The sequence below is a fragment of the Thermobia domestica genome, chromosome 1 (assembly GCF_964235325.1).
Source record: "Thermobia domestica chromosome 1, izTheDome1.hap1.1, whole genome shotgun sequence".
Classification (NCBI taxonomy): domain Eukaryota; kingdom Metazoa; phylum Arthropoda; class Insecta; order Zygentoma; family Lepismatidae; genus Thermobia; species Thermobia domestica.
The window spans coordinates 339,297,422-339,313,052 of NC_137454.1; the positions used below are offsets into that span (position 1 = coordinate 339,297,422).

General features: G+C 35.0%; 1 protein-coding gene across 4 annotated transcripts in view; it reads left to right on the forward strand.

Annotated features, from left to right (window-relative positions):
* Positions 1-15,417, forward strand: part of Acat1 (Acetyl-CoA acetyltransferase 1) — a 78,689-nt gene extending 63,272 nt beyond the window's left edge. For 2 of the 4 annotated variants that reach the window (XM_081729616.1, XM_081729617.1), the window contains exons 9-10: positions 10,988-11,104; positions 14,883-15,417. In XM_081729616.1, the coding sequence (XP_081585742.1) occupies positions 10,988-11,104; positions 14,883-15,159 (394 nt within the window). In that variant the 3' untranslated portion in view covers positions 15,160-15,417. Of the gene's footprint in view, positions 1-10,987; positions 11,715-12,987; positions 14,855-14,882 lie in introns of those variants that run through there. The other 2 variants (XM_081729618.1, XM_081729619.1) reach the window with 2 other exon arrangements.
* The last annotated feature ends 214 nt before the right edge of the window (positions 15,418-15,631 follow it).

A 15,631-nucleotide genomic window follows, 5' to 3' on the forward strand; every position in this document is an offset into this window, starting at 1 on the left:
AAATGCTTCATCATTTGATGACCTTACAAAGGCTGGTTTACTTGAATATGCTAGACCGTACTTTAAACGGAGGGAACTACTTCGGGATAGTGTATTACGTACTATACCTGACAAGGAAATCAAACTCTTGTGGTTGCCCGTTGCACATTGTGAATTTAACGCAATTGAACTTTTGTGGGCATTCGTCAAAAATGAAGTTGCGGCAGAAAACAAAACTTTCAAAGTAGCTGATGTCTTGCAATTGTGCACTGATTCTCTGCAGAGTGTGCCTTCTGCTGTTTGAAAGAATGCAGTGGAACATGTTTGTAAGCTGGAAAAACTGTATACTGATAGAGCTCACTACCGTGAGGTACAAATGGAGCCATTGTTAATAAATAAGTTGTCCAGAAAGATAGCAGCAGCAACAGCGATGAATCAACAAGTGACGAAAGCGAATCAGGTAAGTAGATAAATATATTTTTGGATGTGTTACTTCAGCGTTTTTTTTCGATGTTAATTACGTTCATCCATTGTTATTATTTTTAAGATACATTCTTATAAAGTAGGCTGCGCGCTGCAATTTTGCTTAACGCGACAACACAGCACGAGATAACCTATACAACATTGCCGCATTTCCAGTTACTGTATGCTGTTTTTTCATATAAGCCCGGGAAATTTAAAGGTTGGGCTGCAACATGGCTCTCCGCTTAACGCACAGAATGTATTTGAATAAGTATTTTGTTTAAAAAATAAATACTCTACAAACTAAACCCTTTTTAGTTAAAATTTTCAAATATTTGGAACACTGGAGTTCCAAATTTTCGAACTGTGCTTTGTACGTTTCTCTACCTACCACGGTAAAGGAGATCAGAACGTCATACACTTATTTTAATTATACAAAAAGTATCAAGTGATGAAAACTGAACTTTCCACAACTTACAGTTAATGGATGCATCTTCATATTGTACACAGGAAATGATTTCACGTTATCTCATTTCCGAGATATAGTCTTATAAACATTGGTTTACCAGAAAAGTACTATAAAATACGCACTTTTTCATTAATTCCTATTTTTTTCTCACTACACAGTACAAAGAAAATTTTTTTGTTTTAAGTATTGAAAACATAACATTCCAGCAATTCCAACGAGGTACGACAATGCAATATAAGTTTTGAGTGAACGTCAGGGCAGTACCGCGAAGTCAGGGGCCTATCTTTATGAAATGGATAGTAGTCTCGCTTCAACATGTCCTACATTTTGCTACTCAGCACGCCAGCGACGGCGTTCTGTACCCATTGCAGTCTAAGGCGTTTGTGGGTACTGGTCAATGGCAGCCGACGCAATGACATGATGTGACTTTATGGCCATTTTCTGACTTTTCGCTCTGGTACTTGGTTACATTGACATCCATACACTGGCAAAAGTTGATAATGGCTTAATTTAATATTCCGTATATAGCAGTAGATACCTCGTTTTTACGGGCAAACTGAGCTTTTATTTATTTATTTATTTTTTCCTCTTGTAAAGTTGTTCTACATGTACGTATCATGTTTGCCATCCTCGTATATATATTTTTATATTTAGGCATCATTGTGACCTATATATCTTAAATCCAGTTCCAGTTACCTCCCTTACGGAAGATTTATATAAAGGAAGTCTCGACCTTAGAGCCCTGTGGACTGTTTAATGTTGTTTTAATTGAAAATTGTTTGAAATAAAATTATGTATTAAGATGGCTCGTGCGAAAATGGCCGAATTAGCCTGTTTTAATTATGTTTTTCACGCTGTTAATGTAATAAGAAAGGATAAGCGGCGCATGAACATATTGAAATTGAATCACAGTATATTAAAATTGTAACAAATAACAAAATTGTCAAAAATATTGAAATGTAAATAGTAAAAATTGAATAAAAACTGAGAGCAAAGCTCCCCAATACTTAATGTTTACAGCGCCATCTCTTATCCCGCTCTTAAATCCTTAAAATGTGTAAAGCATTGTAACGAACTTTCTTACATAATTATATTCTATAATAAATATTAGTTTTTTCTTCTTCTTCTTCTTCTTCTTCTACATGTTGAAACATTATCTTTCGTGACTGAATGAATTTAGGGAATGAATTTAGACTTAAACTCCAGCGGGAATGTCAAAATTCATCTCAACAACCCCGAAAACATGGGTTGGATACTAATATCGGTCGTCTTCGATTATTGTTGGATGTGATGTAACTCCCCCTCCCCTTGCCCTCATTCCTCCCTTGGCAAAAATATATAAAAACCTAAGTTAGGTTTTCCACTCATGTACCAAAAATCATCAAAATCGATGCAGCAGTCTAGGAAGAGTTAGCGAGCAAACATCGTTCCGTTCATTTTTATTTAGATAAATTAGGGAAATAATCGGACAAGTTTAATTTTATAATTGTATAATTATGTGATGCATTTGTGTGACGGATTTGTTGATGAACCGAGATTCATCTGTCATCTCCCATAATCATCAGCCATTCATCAATTTTTACATTGAATTTATTATATTATAAAACATTTATTAATAACAGTCCTTAGTGATAAAAGTGACTGGGATCCAGGTGTGTACCTGAAGATATAAAATCCCAATTAAGGCTATGAAAGAAAGAACTTGATTCGCTTGGATTCTTGTTCCTATCTGGAGAGATAACTTGGGGAATTGTAGATATACTGTATTATATAACGTGATATCTATGTAATTGTGTAGCAGAAGCCAAGAAAGGAATTTGTAAAATAGTGTTATAAAGTTAGTGCTGGAATAGTGCATGACATGTTATAAATCAAGTTTTGTGCATATCCTCTCATTCGTTGATTAATCTTGTGTTACATCCTAGTTGTTAAAACTTAAAAGTTTTAGTTGTTATACTACCAGCTACCATCGGAAATGGTTGAAGATTCACATATATTACTGAAAATACAATCTTGCTCTCGATTTTTTAGTGCAGATTTATAATAGGTCGTCGTAAAAAGTAATTTTATGGTTAAAATGAATAAGTGCACATGAAAGTGGACTGTATTAGATATTAAGGCATTTATTCCATTAACTCCCACCATGTTTTTAACATGAAAATAACGACTTATGAATAGGTTAGGTTAGTTCAGGTTAGGTTTCGTTCATTCATAACACACAGGTTTGGTGCGGCAGGGCTTATCGGAACTTAACACGATATTCACTTCCGCCTATGGAGTATTTTTGGACAGTGTACGGAAACTGTTTTATGTTTACAAGTGCATGGTTACTAGTCTGAAACTTCCCGGCGGGAGCTCATGTGGTTCGGATTCCACGTTAATCAGTAGGTCCACGTCTCATATAGCCTCGCTGCTGAAAGGGACGCTAAACTAAAAATCAACTCAACTCAACTAGTCTGAAACCATAACAAATGATATATAACGGTTAAAATCAGTGACTGTATATGGAAGATGCTCTATTAGATATTAATTTATGCCGACATAGTATTTATGCACAGTGTATGGTGTAGATTACTAGTGTAAAACCATTACAAGGTCTGTAAAAACTCGTATCACTGCGAAAATCATATTAAGGTACTTGTAAATATATCATACAAGCATGTAACCTAATCTACCCCACTCTACTAACTTAACTTAATCTACCTTACTCTACTGACCTAAACCTAACCTAACCTGCCTTATTGTACTGCACTATTGTAGTCTTCCATAGCACGCACCATTATCATCCATCTCATCATCACCACCTGTCTTAGCCGTGTGCATTCACTTCATTTCTCAAGGATATGTTTTTATCTTTTTAGATATTAAATATTCATCCTATTGCATCCATCGATAAGTGAATATGTTACTTCCAGTAGCACAATTACTTTATATCTTCTCGATATATATATATATATATATATATATATTTGTTGGTTGGCAGGGTTGGAGTTTAGCGTCTTTTCAGCACTGAGGCTATATCAGACGTAGGATGCGAACCACATAAATTGGCACCGGGACTCGAACCGGGTCTTTCGTTTCAAATGTATATTTGTTACTATTACCGTTACAGACAGAAGAATGTGAGATGTCCTTGTTGAGTGGAGGAAAGTTCTTTAAGAATATACTAAAGATCTAATTGTATTATTATGAGTTCATTACGAAATTATCAGTTCTATCTCAATTCTTAAAGTTCATTTTTATTTACGAAAATTTCTGATACATAGAAGAATCGTTTCCTTTGTATCATTTTTCTTCATCCTTTGTGTTCATTTTTGTCCATGTGTTGACTTTTCTCATTCATCTTTGTTACATGGTAGACCAGATGACCCTTTTGAAATTCCACTCTTTCTCACAAGCAGAAATGTAAAAGCCAATCTGTTTGTAGAACTCGCATGGGGGATAATGAACTTCGAATAAATGTAGAAACTCACATAAGAATCCTCAACCATATCAATGGAATGAGCACACTGTCTTTGCTAATTTTTTCCGTACTCGGAAGAAAAGAAAATGAGCAAACTAATCTAAGAAAACTAAAACGAAGTGCTTCTCGTGAAGAAGATGAAAGAAATACGTTTAGTTATTAAATGTATTCAATTACCTATGTTAAGCAGGTCCCTGTCAAATTGGATCTGTTCGTCCTCAACTTCACACACAACTGAAGAAAATACTCTGAGTATTGTAATTTAACCATTGAATGATTTTTTTCCTTTTCTCCTACTCATTTTGTAGGTAACATTATCAGGCACGGACTTTGTCTTTGTTGCCTACATCCTGTATTTTTTGCTCTCTTCAGTATTTCTAATGTGCATTAGTTTAACATTCTTTTTTAAAAAATCTTTACTAGTAACTTTACGTTACTATTTTCATTGGATAAATGTACTTATATGTGTTTAGGATGTGTGCAATTTAATGATTTTTTAAAGTTCAATTTCATTTAGTTGTATATAGTCCATCATATCTTTTACCAATTTCCAGTTCTCAATGAACCTAGAAAGTTCGTTACTGAATTCTCTATGAGAGAGAGAGAGAGAGAGAGTGAGTGAGTGTGAGTGAGAGAGAGAGAGAGTGTGTGTGTGTGTGTGTGTGTGTGTGTGTGTGTGTGTGTGTGTGTGTGTGTGTGTGTGTGTTGTGTTTGTGTTTGTTTGTTTGTTTTTTTCTGTTACTTGCGAATGTTTCAACTTTGAGCCCTCCGTTCGATAGAGCATCAAAAACTAACTGAGAAAGTGATGGAATTTTTCGCGTCACTTTTACCGTTTCCGAGATATTGGCAAAAGAAGAAGAAAAAGAGTCGTATTTCGGGAGATTTAAGGACCTATATCTCGAGAATCGTAAGTCATAGAGAGATGATATTTTGCGAATTTTTCAATTTTGAGCATGTGTCTTTGTAAAACAACATATCATAGAACGTTTTAACAGGGTTCCTTCTTGATATAAACTAAACACTTTCTCATCACTCTCGATTGCACAGTTTCAAAAGACTTGTGTCTTGTTGATGTGCGTCTTTGCGAAATCTAAGCGAGCATGTATATTTGCATCTGTTAGTTTCACCTGTAAAGCAGAACAAATGAAGGGTAAGGGGAAAAAAGAAGAAATGTCACAAAACTGCATTTTTGAGAAAACGGCGTTTTAATATTGAAAACCGCGTAAAGAGAATAGGGTTATTAAATCTTTCGCCCCTTTTTACATGGACATTTCTACATCTAGGCATGCATAACATATACAGTCAAATAGTACCAAGAGTCACCAACAGATAGGACAAAACATCCAAAAAAGCACATACATGGACATTCCTTGTTTTTTCCCCTTACCCTTCAAATAATATGAGTGCAGTTACATGTCTCGGCACTACATTCCAGATCTAAAGTTGTTTTCAGGTTTGTTGCATCAGCGAGCGGGTTTGCTGCGTTAGCTTCAATAATCGAAACAACTTCGTCTTCCGTTGTCACTTGCGGTCTACTCAGTTTCGCCTTAGTTTGTAATTCCTGTTCTTCTTCTTCTTAGAATTGCTCAATACAATATCTTACTGTTTTAATATCCAGGCTCATGGCTCGAGCAACTTGCTTTTTAGGCATTCTAGCATCCCATATGCAATTATTCTTCCTCTAGTTATGACAGAAAGATAGCCTACCATTTTTTTTTTTTTTTTAAATATATAAATAGAAACAATTTGCCGTAGTCAACAAACAGTTCTTTTTAAGTTCGTTCTGGCATTGCTCTTGAAAATTCTTAACTGGTTCGTTGATGAAATTCATTTTGTTGAAAAAGGATCATATCCTAGTTGTTTGTGGATCTTATCTAATAATAATTCTTTGTCTTTTTGAAATATTTCGCAATTAAACACCTTTGGTTTGTCACCCCTATTCCTTTGTCATATTAACAGAAATATGTCTTTCTTTTTAATTAGATATAGTTTAGTTTGTATACCAATGTTGTAGCTGTTGTGTTTATTGTTACACTTATTGTTGAATATATGAATTTAGCTTTGGATGTCGTTTCCAGAGATACTAGTATTTTAAAGTGCTTTCAGTCAATTAAACAATAGTACTTTTTTATTTATTTCTTCATAGCTTAAATTTTAACGTGACATGATCGTCTTGAAGAATAATCTAAGATTCATGATCTTGTATATATGCTGTTCGTTTAACAATGAAGAATCGAAGACCAAGAATTAACAGATGCAGATGTTAGTCGTTCTTTAGATAAAATGGAACCTTTTCTTTTATCACAAAAATGGTAAAAATAATTTTCTGTATATTTTGTAAAAATTATTTCGTTTCTAATTGTGACCCTTGAAGTAGCAGTCTTGGCCGTCTTAGTGTTCATTATGTCGTAGTGAAAGTAGTATGTAATATCTAGCTTCATATGTAGTACTTACTGAAATCGCCGTTCTTCACACGGGAAAAGTAAGTTTTTTAAAATATTAGAAAGATTTATTTGATCTTCCTTCCTTCTTAGGATGCGTATGTGAATGGAAATGAAATCAGGAAAATCCAGATCGACCCAGTGATTTTTTCAAAAATCAATTTCGTAACGTGGAGCCATTGTTCTTTGCGAAATGTGTATCCTTTACCCCCTAGGATACGTTTTTCAATCAAAATGTAATGATTAAAAAAAAAAAAAAAAGTTCAATCCAGGTGTTACGTTCAAAAAGCATTTTAAACGATTCAAAACGTTTCTCACTTTCGCCGTTTTATAAATAGAAAGTAGGAAATTAAGATATTGTAGAAATTGTCCCATTCTCTCCTTACAAGCGGAATTTTCTAAAAGGTTGTGTAACATGCCCATTTATTTTTTAAAAGGAGGTTATTTACCAAGTTTCATCTTCCTAACATGACGGAGTCATGATATACTCTATTTTGAGCATAAATTTCCAACTCCTTCTTCTCTACTTAGGATTCACATTTTAATGAAAAGAACGTGTTGAAAACCCAGTTTGAAATACAAACTACGAGGGAAAACTAGATGATAACTGCAGTTAATTTTCTTCCCATTATTTTACAGCAGAGGCTGCGGCTATGAACTCCTCTGTACCAAGTCAATGACCCTGACCCGAAAGGGAGCATCAGTCAACTAAGTCGTACCTTCTGTGAATTTCTTGCACCACTCATAGACTTGCAGCTGTGATAGACAAGCATCCCCATACTTTATCTTCATTCTGCGCTGAATATCTACTGGTTTCACAACTTCGTGAAATTCGAATAACTCCACGCTGCCCCTTCTTGGTGCAACTGCGTAGTGGTGCCGTCATATTGAATCAACTATTCCTACCTCATCTACCGGCACTGCTTCGTACTACTAGCTCGGAAAGACATCAAGGACTGTTTGCAAAGTATCAAACGCCTAAAAGAAAAGATTTTTAATGGCATTTTTGCTTTTTTTCATTTGATTCTCGTAAGTTTGTTCGAAAATTTGTTTCGAACTTCGATTTGAATGTGTAGAAAAACTATAAACATGTCCTTTTCACCCTTAGAGATGCAATTTTCGAAAATGCTGAGACGTGTCCAATTATTTGTAAGAAGTTTATGTATCGAGTTTCATCTTCCTAACTTGGGGGGCTTCTGAAGTACTCTATTTTTAGTATAAATTTTGACACCTTCCTTCTCCGTCATTTTTCGTGATGCTGTCGCATAAAAGATCACTTTCATTTTTATTTACGTATATATAAATGAAATTAGTAAAGTCACAAAACTAAAATATGTTCCATAAATGAAGATTAAAATCGGTTTGGATAATTCTGATAATGATGTTGAAAAGCTGTTAGTAAGAAACATGAGTTACTATACTAAGCTAACACCACTACTTCGGGTGGCTTTGTCATACACGAGTACATAGGCGAATCTAACGTAATATAAGATATCAGAATCAGAAATTATATGTATCTCTCAAAACAAGGAGCTACTAACTTTTGAGTAATGGCCATTGATGGATTATTTGTTCACGAATGAGAGGTATCCGTTACAGAGAGGTTACTGAAATTGATTACTCACATTTCATGTGGTAATTGTATCAGTATCCAGTATATTAGTTACAAATATAAATAGACTAATATGAAAGTATTGTTCTCAGTATCCGAATTACTAGCGGAATTTGGTGAAATGGCCTCTATAAAGAGGCAGAAGTACAAGATCCATTTAATAAATAACCGGAAAAGTTGTATAAAATATTACAAAACTTCGACAGAATTTGTGCTTCTGTGTTATTTTTCTGTGGTGTCCTAGAGCTATTACCAGATGGGCATGGTACGTCTGCCTTGCGAACGGGATTCCGGGAATCAGTTAAACCAGATGGCGGCACACTTGCAGATTTGCATCAACGTGGAGCAGCAGAGTGTCATTAGCTTTATGTTAACTGAAGGGTTGAAACCAAAAGAAATTCACCGTGGAATGGCAGTTCAATATGGTGAAAGTTGTTTGAGTTGAACACAAGTGTACAAATGGGCAAATAAGTTCAAACGGGATGTAACAAGTGTTGAAGATTTGCCACATTCAGGACGTTCTGTCTGTGGACGTCAGGGAGAACATACAATATTACGAGAGTTGGTAAGTTGATACGGGAAAACAGGCTTATTGTGGTGAGTTTTGACTGTGAATTTCGGTTGGTTTCAACCCTTTAGCTAACAGAAATCTAATGACGCTCCACTGCTCCACGTTGGTGCAAATCTGCAAGGGTGCCTCCATCTTGTTTCACTGATTCCCAGCATCCCGTTCACGAAGCAGGCCTGCCAGACCCATCTAATAATAGTTCTAGGATACCATCAAAAATAACAAAGAAACACAAACTTTGTCCAAGTTTTGTATTTTTATTCAAGTTTTCCGGACGGGCTTTATTAAAAATTAAAGTAATGCAATAAGAACTGCATGCAATGCAATAATGCAATAAGAACTACTAAAAATTTAGATATAGCTCGCCAATCGTAACGGATAAATTACGTACAAAATATTTATTGGAGAAAAGTTTGCAATGTCTACAGGTTACATTCTACGGACACTAGTTTCTGTTCGAGATTTGCTATGCTTTCTACTCCATTGTTATGGGCATTTATTTTCGCAGTGTAGAAACTATTTTCTGTGCAAAATACGTATGAACCGAGAATAATTTCTGTCTGTTTGAGAGAAGTTACTAAAATGTTGAAGGAAAATAGTCCTTTCCCGTGCGTAAGAATGTCTGTTCCTTAATAATACTTTCGCCAGGACTAAAAGATCTGTTCATATTGTGAAGATGTCCATTAAAGGATGTTTAACCCTACTTACAAGCGTTAAAATACAATAATAAATTTCATGGTTCTTTAATAGATCAAAGATGATGATGACAGAAAACTATGTTTTTGACTTCTTTGATAGGTCAAAGTAAACAGTCAGTACAAACATAAATATATAATCACAGCAGCGTGCCTCGGTCCTTGCAATTTATATCTCTTTTTACATTGAATCAGAGACAGCATCTGTTCATTGCAATGAGAATAAGCATTATCATGTGCTGTTACGTAGACATATAAACTTCTCTATTTTGAATCCTTTCCTTGGTGCTTCAAGAAAGATTGCAGATGATACATGAAATGTCAGTATAAATGTACAAATGTGCAGGTGACTTGGGCGCGTCTGTCTGTGCGTTTGGTTCTTGGTTTGATCTCCAATGGAGGTGTGTACCAATTGGATATAAACTCGAATATTAGCTCGGATCCCAGTTTCTCCCGCCAAGTGAACTTTGTGATGGACAAACACCGGTGCATGGGTTTCCTCGATGTTCTCCCGTTTCCTCTCACTTTCTTCATTCCACCATTTCATTCATTTCTCATTATCACAGTCTCCTTTAGCCTAGCTGGCATAGGCGTGGGACGTAAAACTTAAAGATTTCATTTCATTTACTCGGATCCCAGTTTAAGCAATACTCCCACCTCATATAGGTTAATGCATTAAGAAAACCTTAAAGTTCACTTTTTAAAAAAAAAGAAAGAAAGAAAGTTTTATGTTATACGACTATACTCTTAGCTTTAAAAATCTGATAAACCAATGAAGGTGAATTATTATGAAATAATTGGTGGAATGATAATGTGCGAGGAAATGGGGATCGAATCAGGGACCTTTGCACCAGAGGTGAGCGCTCTACCATAGAGCCACCATGCCCCCACCCCTTATAAATAAATAAACAAAAAGTTAAATTGGGTGCCCCAACCGTGAATAATCCGTAAATTTCGTATACTATGAAAAAATCTGCAATAAGCCGTGAATTTCGTTCCCAAACCTTAAAAATTTAGATTTTCAAATTAATAGATAAAAAGTTATCAGAAGAAAATAAAAGTCATTGTGGAACGCAGAACTGTGCTTTAGAACTGTTTCCAGAGGTTGTTTTTATAAAATTTCCTACTGTAAAGTTGAAATTTTTTTTGACCGTGGAAACCGTGAAAAAGCCATGAATTCGATTATGTAGTTTGAGTTAAAACCCTGATAAGGTTCTATCTGTTAGATAGTGATATTGTATTTAAGAACATCCTAGAAAGGAGATATTAATGATAGTTTATTATTTTAATTCTTGCAGTATGTCGGGAGCTCGTCTCCTGGTCCATTTGGTGTATGCTTTGAAGACTGGAGAAAGAGGCCTAGCCTCTATATGTAATGGAGGAGGTGGTGCATCTTCTGTTGTCATCGAAAAGTTGTAAGTATCGACTGGACACTCAGGCAGGAAATGGGGAATAGGCGTAAATTTATTTATTTTTTTTTTTTTTTTTTTAATGTTTGTATACGTTCATTGTACATTACGCTATAAAACTTACCTGTTTATAAAAGCATAATACTTTCAGAATAATGAAACTTTATGATACTCGGATGAATTATGTTTGTAGAATAAATACATACATTACTTTATGTTTTGTTTTACCACTCAATGCAAAGTACTGATCTCGTGTTTTTTGTTGCGTACTGACGGGAAAGATCTTGTTAAATGGACTGACTTTTTCAATATTTTTTTTTAATTAAGTTGCTTACTATTGTATATGTATACCCTCTATTCATTTTTTTAAGTTTTCCTAGTAAAATTAAATAAGATGTTATATTCTTTGTATGAGCAACTAATCTTCACAAAATCTTAAGAAGGTTAATTAATTCCTATATAAAATATTTACATTGTATATTTCATTACTAGTTGTAGCAGTAAAGTAATGAAATAGAGAGTGTTATTGAAGAACGAAAGAAGAAATCCAAAAGCTGTATGTGAACTTCATGCATATGATTGGATTATATTTGTGTATGTTTTTAAGTCTTTGAAACAGGTCTAGTGTTTTTTTTTTTTTTTTTTTTTTTTCTTTCTTTCTTTTTAATTCGGGTATGAAGAGATTTTTGTTCAAGTCTCACGATTATACACTGAGGCTAAGGAGATGGTAATTAATCTTCTCGCAAAAGCTTAAAAGCCTTAGTGGGTAGTATAGAAATTGATCTATTATCCTTTTTCTCTCGCTACATGGTAGTGAAAGATATTTTGTCCGAAATCCGGCGTTTCCAAGAAATTTGAACTACTTGATAGTTCTCGGCCAGAATGGGGCATGAGTAAAAGCTGATGTTCTCTGTCATTTGAGAAAGGAATGCAGTGTCTTAAATGTCTTGGCGAAGAAAAAAGCAACCTGGAAACTAGAATGGTTTGTGCTGTTTTGTTATTTGATACTTTCAGCAGAAAATCTTTCTTCTTCCATTGAGAAGGAATGAACCATGCAGTTGGTCAGTGAGTGGCCTCCCAAACCCACGTGTTAAGTCATTAATCACAGTTAATGTGAAGCCAAAAATATAGCAACGTCTTTGGACACACGATAAAGTACAATGTCACTAGTAAGAGGATACAACTGTTCGGACAATTTCGAATACCACCCACTGAGAGCCATCTTGTTGTTGCGAGAGCTTTATGAGATGGAAGATAATAGTGAAATGATGAAAGTGAGAGCAAACGGGAGAATCTTGAGAAAACCCACGAGCTCACGCTGTTTGTCCACCATAAGCCCCAGTTAGCGGAAGTTGGGATCGAACCAGAAACACCACGTGCCAGAGTACTTTACTACTGAGCAACCGTGGCCTCGAACTTAGGTTAAGATCTTAAGGGTGGCAGGTAGTTAAATTGCTAGTACGCACTTATTGTATGCGCGTGGTTGCGACTTCAGCTGTTAGTGAAAGCTGAGTATTCATAAATGTACTCAGCATAATTGTGAGACGAAATAATAAACAAAATAAATTCAGAATTAAGGAATAATGTGTGCACAATTCAGAAAGACAATGGAGAACGTCTTTTTGATGTTATTTAATCAATTAATTCAGATCGTAAATATGATATTGAGAATGTTTATCGCCCTAAAGATCATGGAAAGTGTCCCTGGTTCGATCACAGACCATGTGAGTCTGTGGGAGATAACAACGTGAGTTTTTCACCTTCATTAATTATACTGTTCTCTTTAGCCTGTAGGGCATAACCCATAGGATGTAAAAGTGAAATATTTAATTTTATGTTGTACTGTGTTTTGTTCGTAATCGATCATATTTTCGTATGATGTTTGTTAGTGAAGGAAACAAGATGTGGGAGACCTGAAAAATCCCATTTTTCTCCAGTATCCAGGCTTTTTAAGGGAAAAAAAAAAACTGCTCTGTAATAAGTAAGTAGACCAAACACCAAAGGACTTCAATCAATAAACACAGTGACGAAAGAAGAGTCTCATCCAATTGAAAAACTTAAGCAAATTGTTCAGAGTGTCTTGTGAACTGCATGCAAATGCCATTTTTCTTGCCGAATAATTGATACCATGTGATTCGTAAAGGCTCCCTTGGACAGACGCTCTTTAAATCATAATGTCATTGATGTGTGCACTGTTGTAAGGGGACTGAAATGCTCCCTTAATAATCACAAAATACGAACAATGTTCGCCCTCTTCAATGAGACTGAGGATTGATTGAAATTATCTGTTTTGTCTCAATAGTGACACTTAATGCAAGTGGTTCAACATTTATTTTCAGCACTGTCCTGTAGGAACAGGACCTTAACTTAGAGCCTGTCTATCTCAGGTGTGCCCTCGGAAAATATGCGAAATATACTTCGACCCTACCCCCGCCACCCTCTGATGGATGAACCCCTCCCGTTGTTTAGGGAAAAGAAGTGAATGACCTCAGCTGTGTTGCCAATTTGTTATTTAGTTGTTTGGTCTTGACGAGTAAAGATCGTAGGCCACTTAGAATGACTAACAAGACAAAGCACAGCCAAGTCCGTGAAATAATTCATTGTGATTTCGGCCGCAGCAACTTGTCCCTCCTCTTTCGAGGGAGGTACGGGAAAACACACATCGACAGCAGCGCCAGAAGGAGCACAGTTGAAAAGAAAGGCTTTAGTGTGAAATCTAAACCATGGAAGAAAATTCAGTTCCGGTGGGTAAGCGGTTAGCGTACGCGCCTTTCGGGATGGGAGTCCCAAGTTCGATTCCCGGCGGAAGCTCATGTGGTTCACATCCCATGTTAAGCTGTAAGTCCACGTCTCATGTAGTCTTGCTACTGAAAGGGACACTAAACTCAAATCGAATCAAATCATACCACGGAAGTAAAAGAACATATTGTACTCTAATAAGGAAAATTACATTAATTTTGAAAAACTATAACTCTGTTAATTGCTGGCCAAATATCTGAATAAGGAAGAATATTTCTTCCGAGTCAACTATATATTGAAAGATACACAAAGAGGGAGAAAGTGCATGACTGGACTGGAACCCAGGATTTTCAGCGTACCATGCCGTTACGTTAACCACTATGCTACCCAGTCCGCTCACATATATTGAAAATCCCATGTGCATTCAAAGGAAATAGTACAAGTTTTTTTTTTTTTTTTTTTTTTTTAAAGTATTTTTCTTCAGTAAACGGATTGAATTTCCTAAATTACGTCACATATGAATGTAAAGCTTCAGTTCAACGTAAAAGGAGGTCATTGTAAATTCCTTATATTAGTTTAGATTCACTGGGAACAAACAATGCTGAAAATAGTGGACGGAAGTGTGTCACAGCTGATCACAGTTGAATTGTGAAATTAACTATGAAAATATCAACTTTCGTAAGATTTTGCGAATAGCTAACAATACGTACTCATTGAAAAATAAAATAATTCTTAAATCTAATTAAATAAAACAGTGTATATTTTAGTATAAAAAATGTGAGAAATTCAAATATATGATGGTATACAAGTATCAATCTTTCATAATACTGTTAACATCGTTTTTAACTTTGAAACGAAAGTGGCAACTGTTTCTACTGCAAATAAATATCTGACAGAGATGATATTTTTTTTAATAAACTGTTGAATGTAATATACCAATAAGAAGTTGATATATACATTTATATATATACATATTTTAGATTTTGTATAATAAATGTGCCTGTTTTGAAAACTGCAGTAATGTGATTTGATTTCTTTTACCTAGGGCTGAACCTAAAGAGCAAAAATCCCTTCCCACACTGACTCTGTATACAAAGAAGAATTGTTGTTTGTGTTACCAATTGAAAGAGGTTATTGCTCCGTTTAAACATAGATTTCAGTTACAAGAAATTGATATTGAGGAACCTCAAAACAAAAAGTGGTTCGAAATGTACAAATATAAAGTTCCAGTTGTCTATTTGGAGGGTCGCTATGTTGCACGCTACAAAGTAGCGCCATCAGTGTTAGACTTACGATTGAAACAATATGAGAAGAAGAAATAACTTTCATTTGGCTATTTTCTTTTTTCAATTATCACGCTAACTTTATATGGGTAAGTGAAGAAAAAAATCCGTACATACAAGAACGTCGCATCTTTCAGTATTATGCATTTGGAAGTTGAAAGATCAGTATTTTTAAGAGGCTTTCTCAACGAAAATGAATCGAGAATACTGCTGGACAGTTTGTATTACCTAAAATCACAACAAAGATTACGATTGTAAGATAGAAATGGACTAATAATATGCACATTCTATAAAGTATATTGCTTTTTATTATTATTATTTATTTACTTTTTTTTAAGCGTAGAATAATAATTAAGAGTTTCTACATATCGGATGTTGTTTCTCATAAATATAGATAAAATTCAAAAGCAGGTTAGAATAGACATTATTTTTGTGGATTTTCTTCATACCGTCTATATGTACACTGCTCTTTGTGAAAATTAAAGCACAAAGAGAGATGTGTGGATGGAAT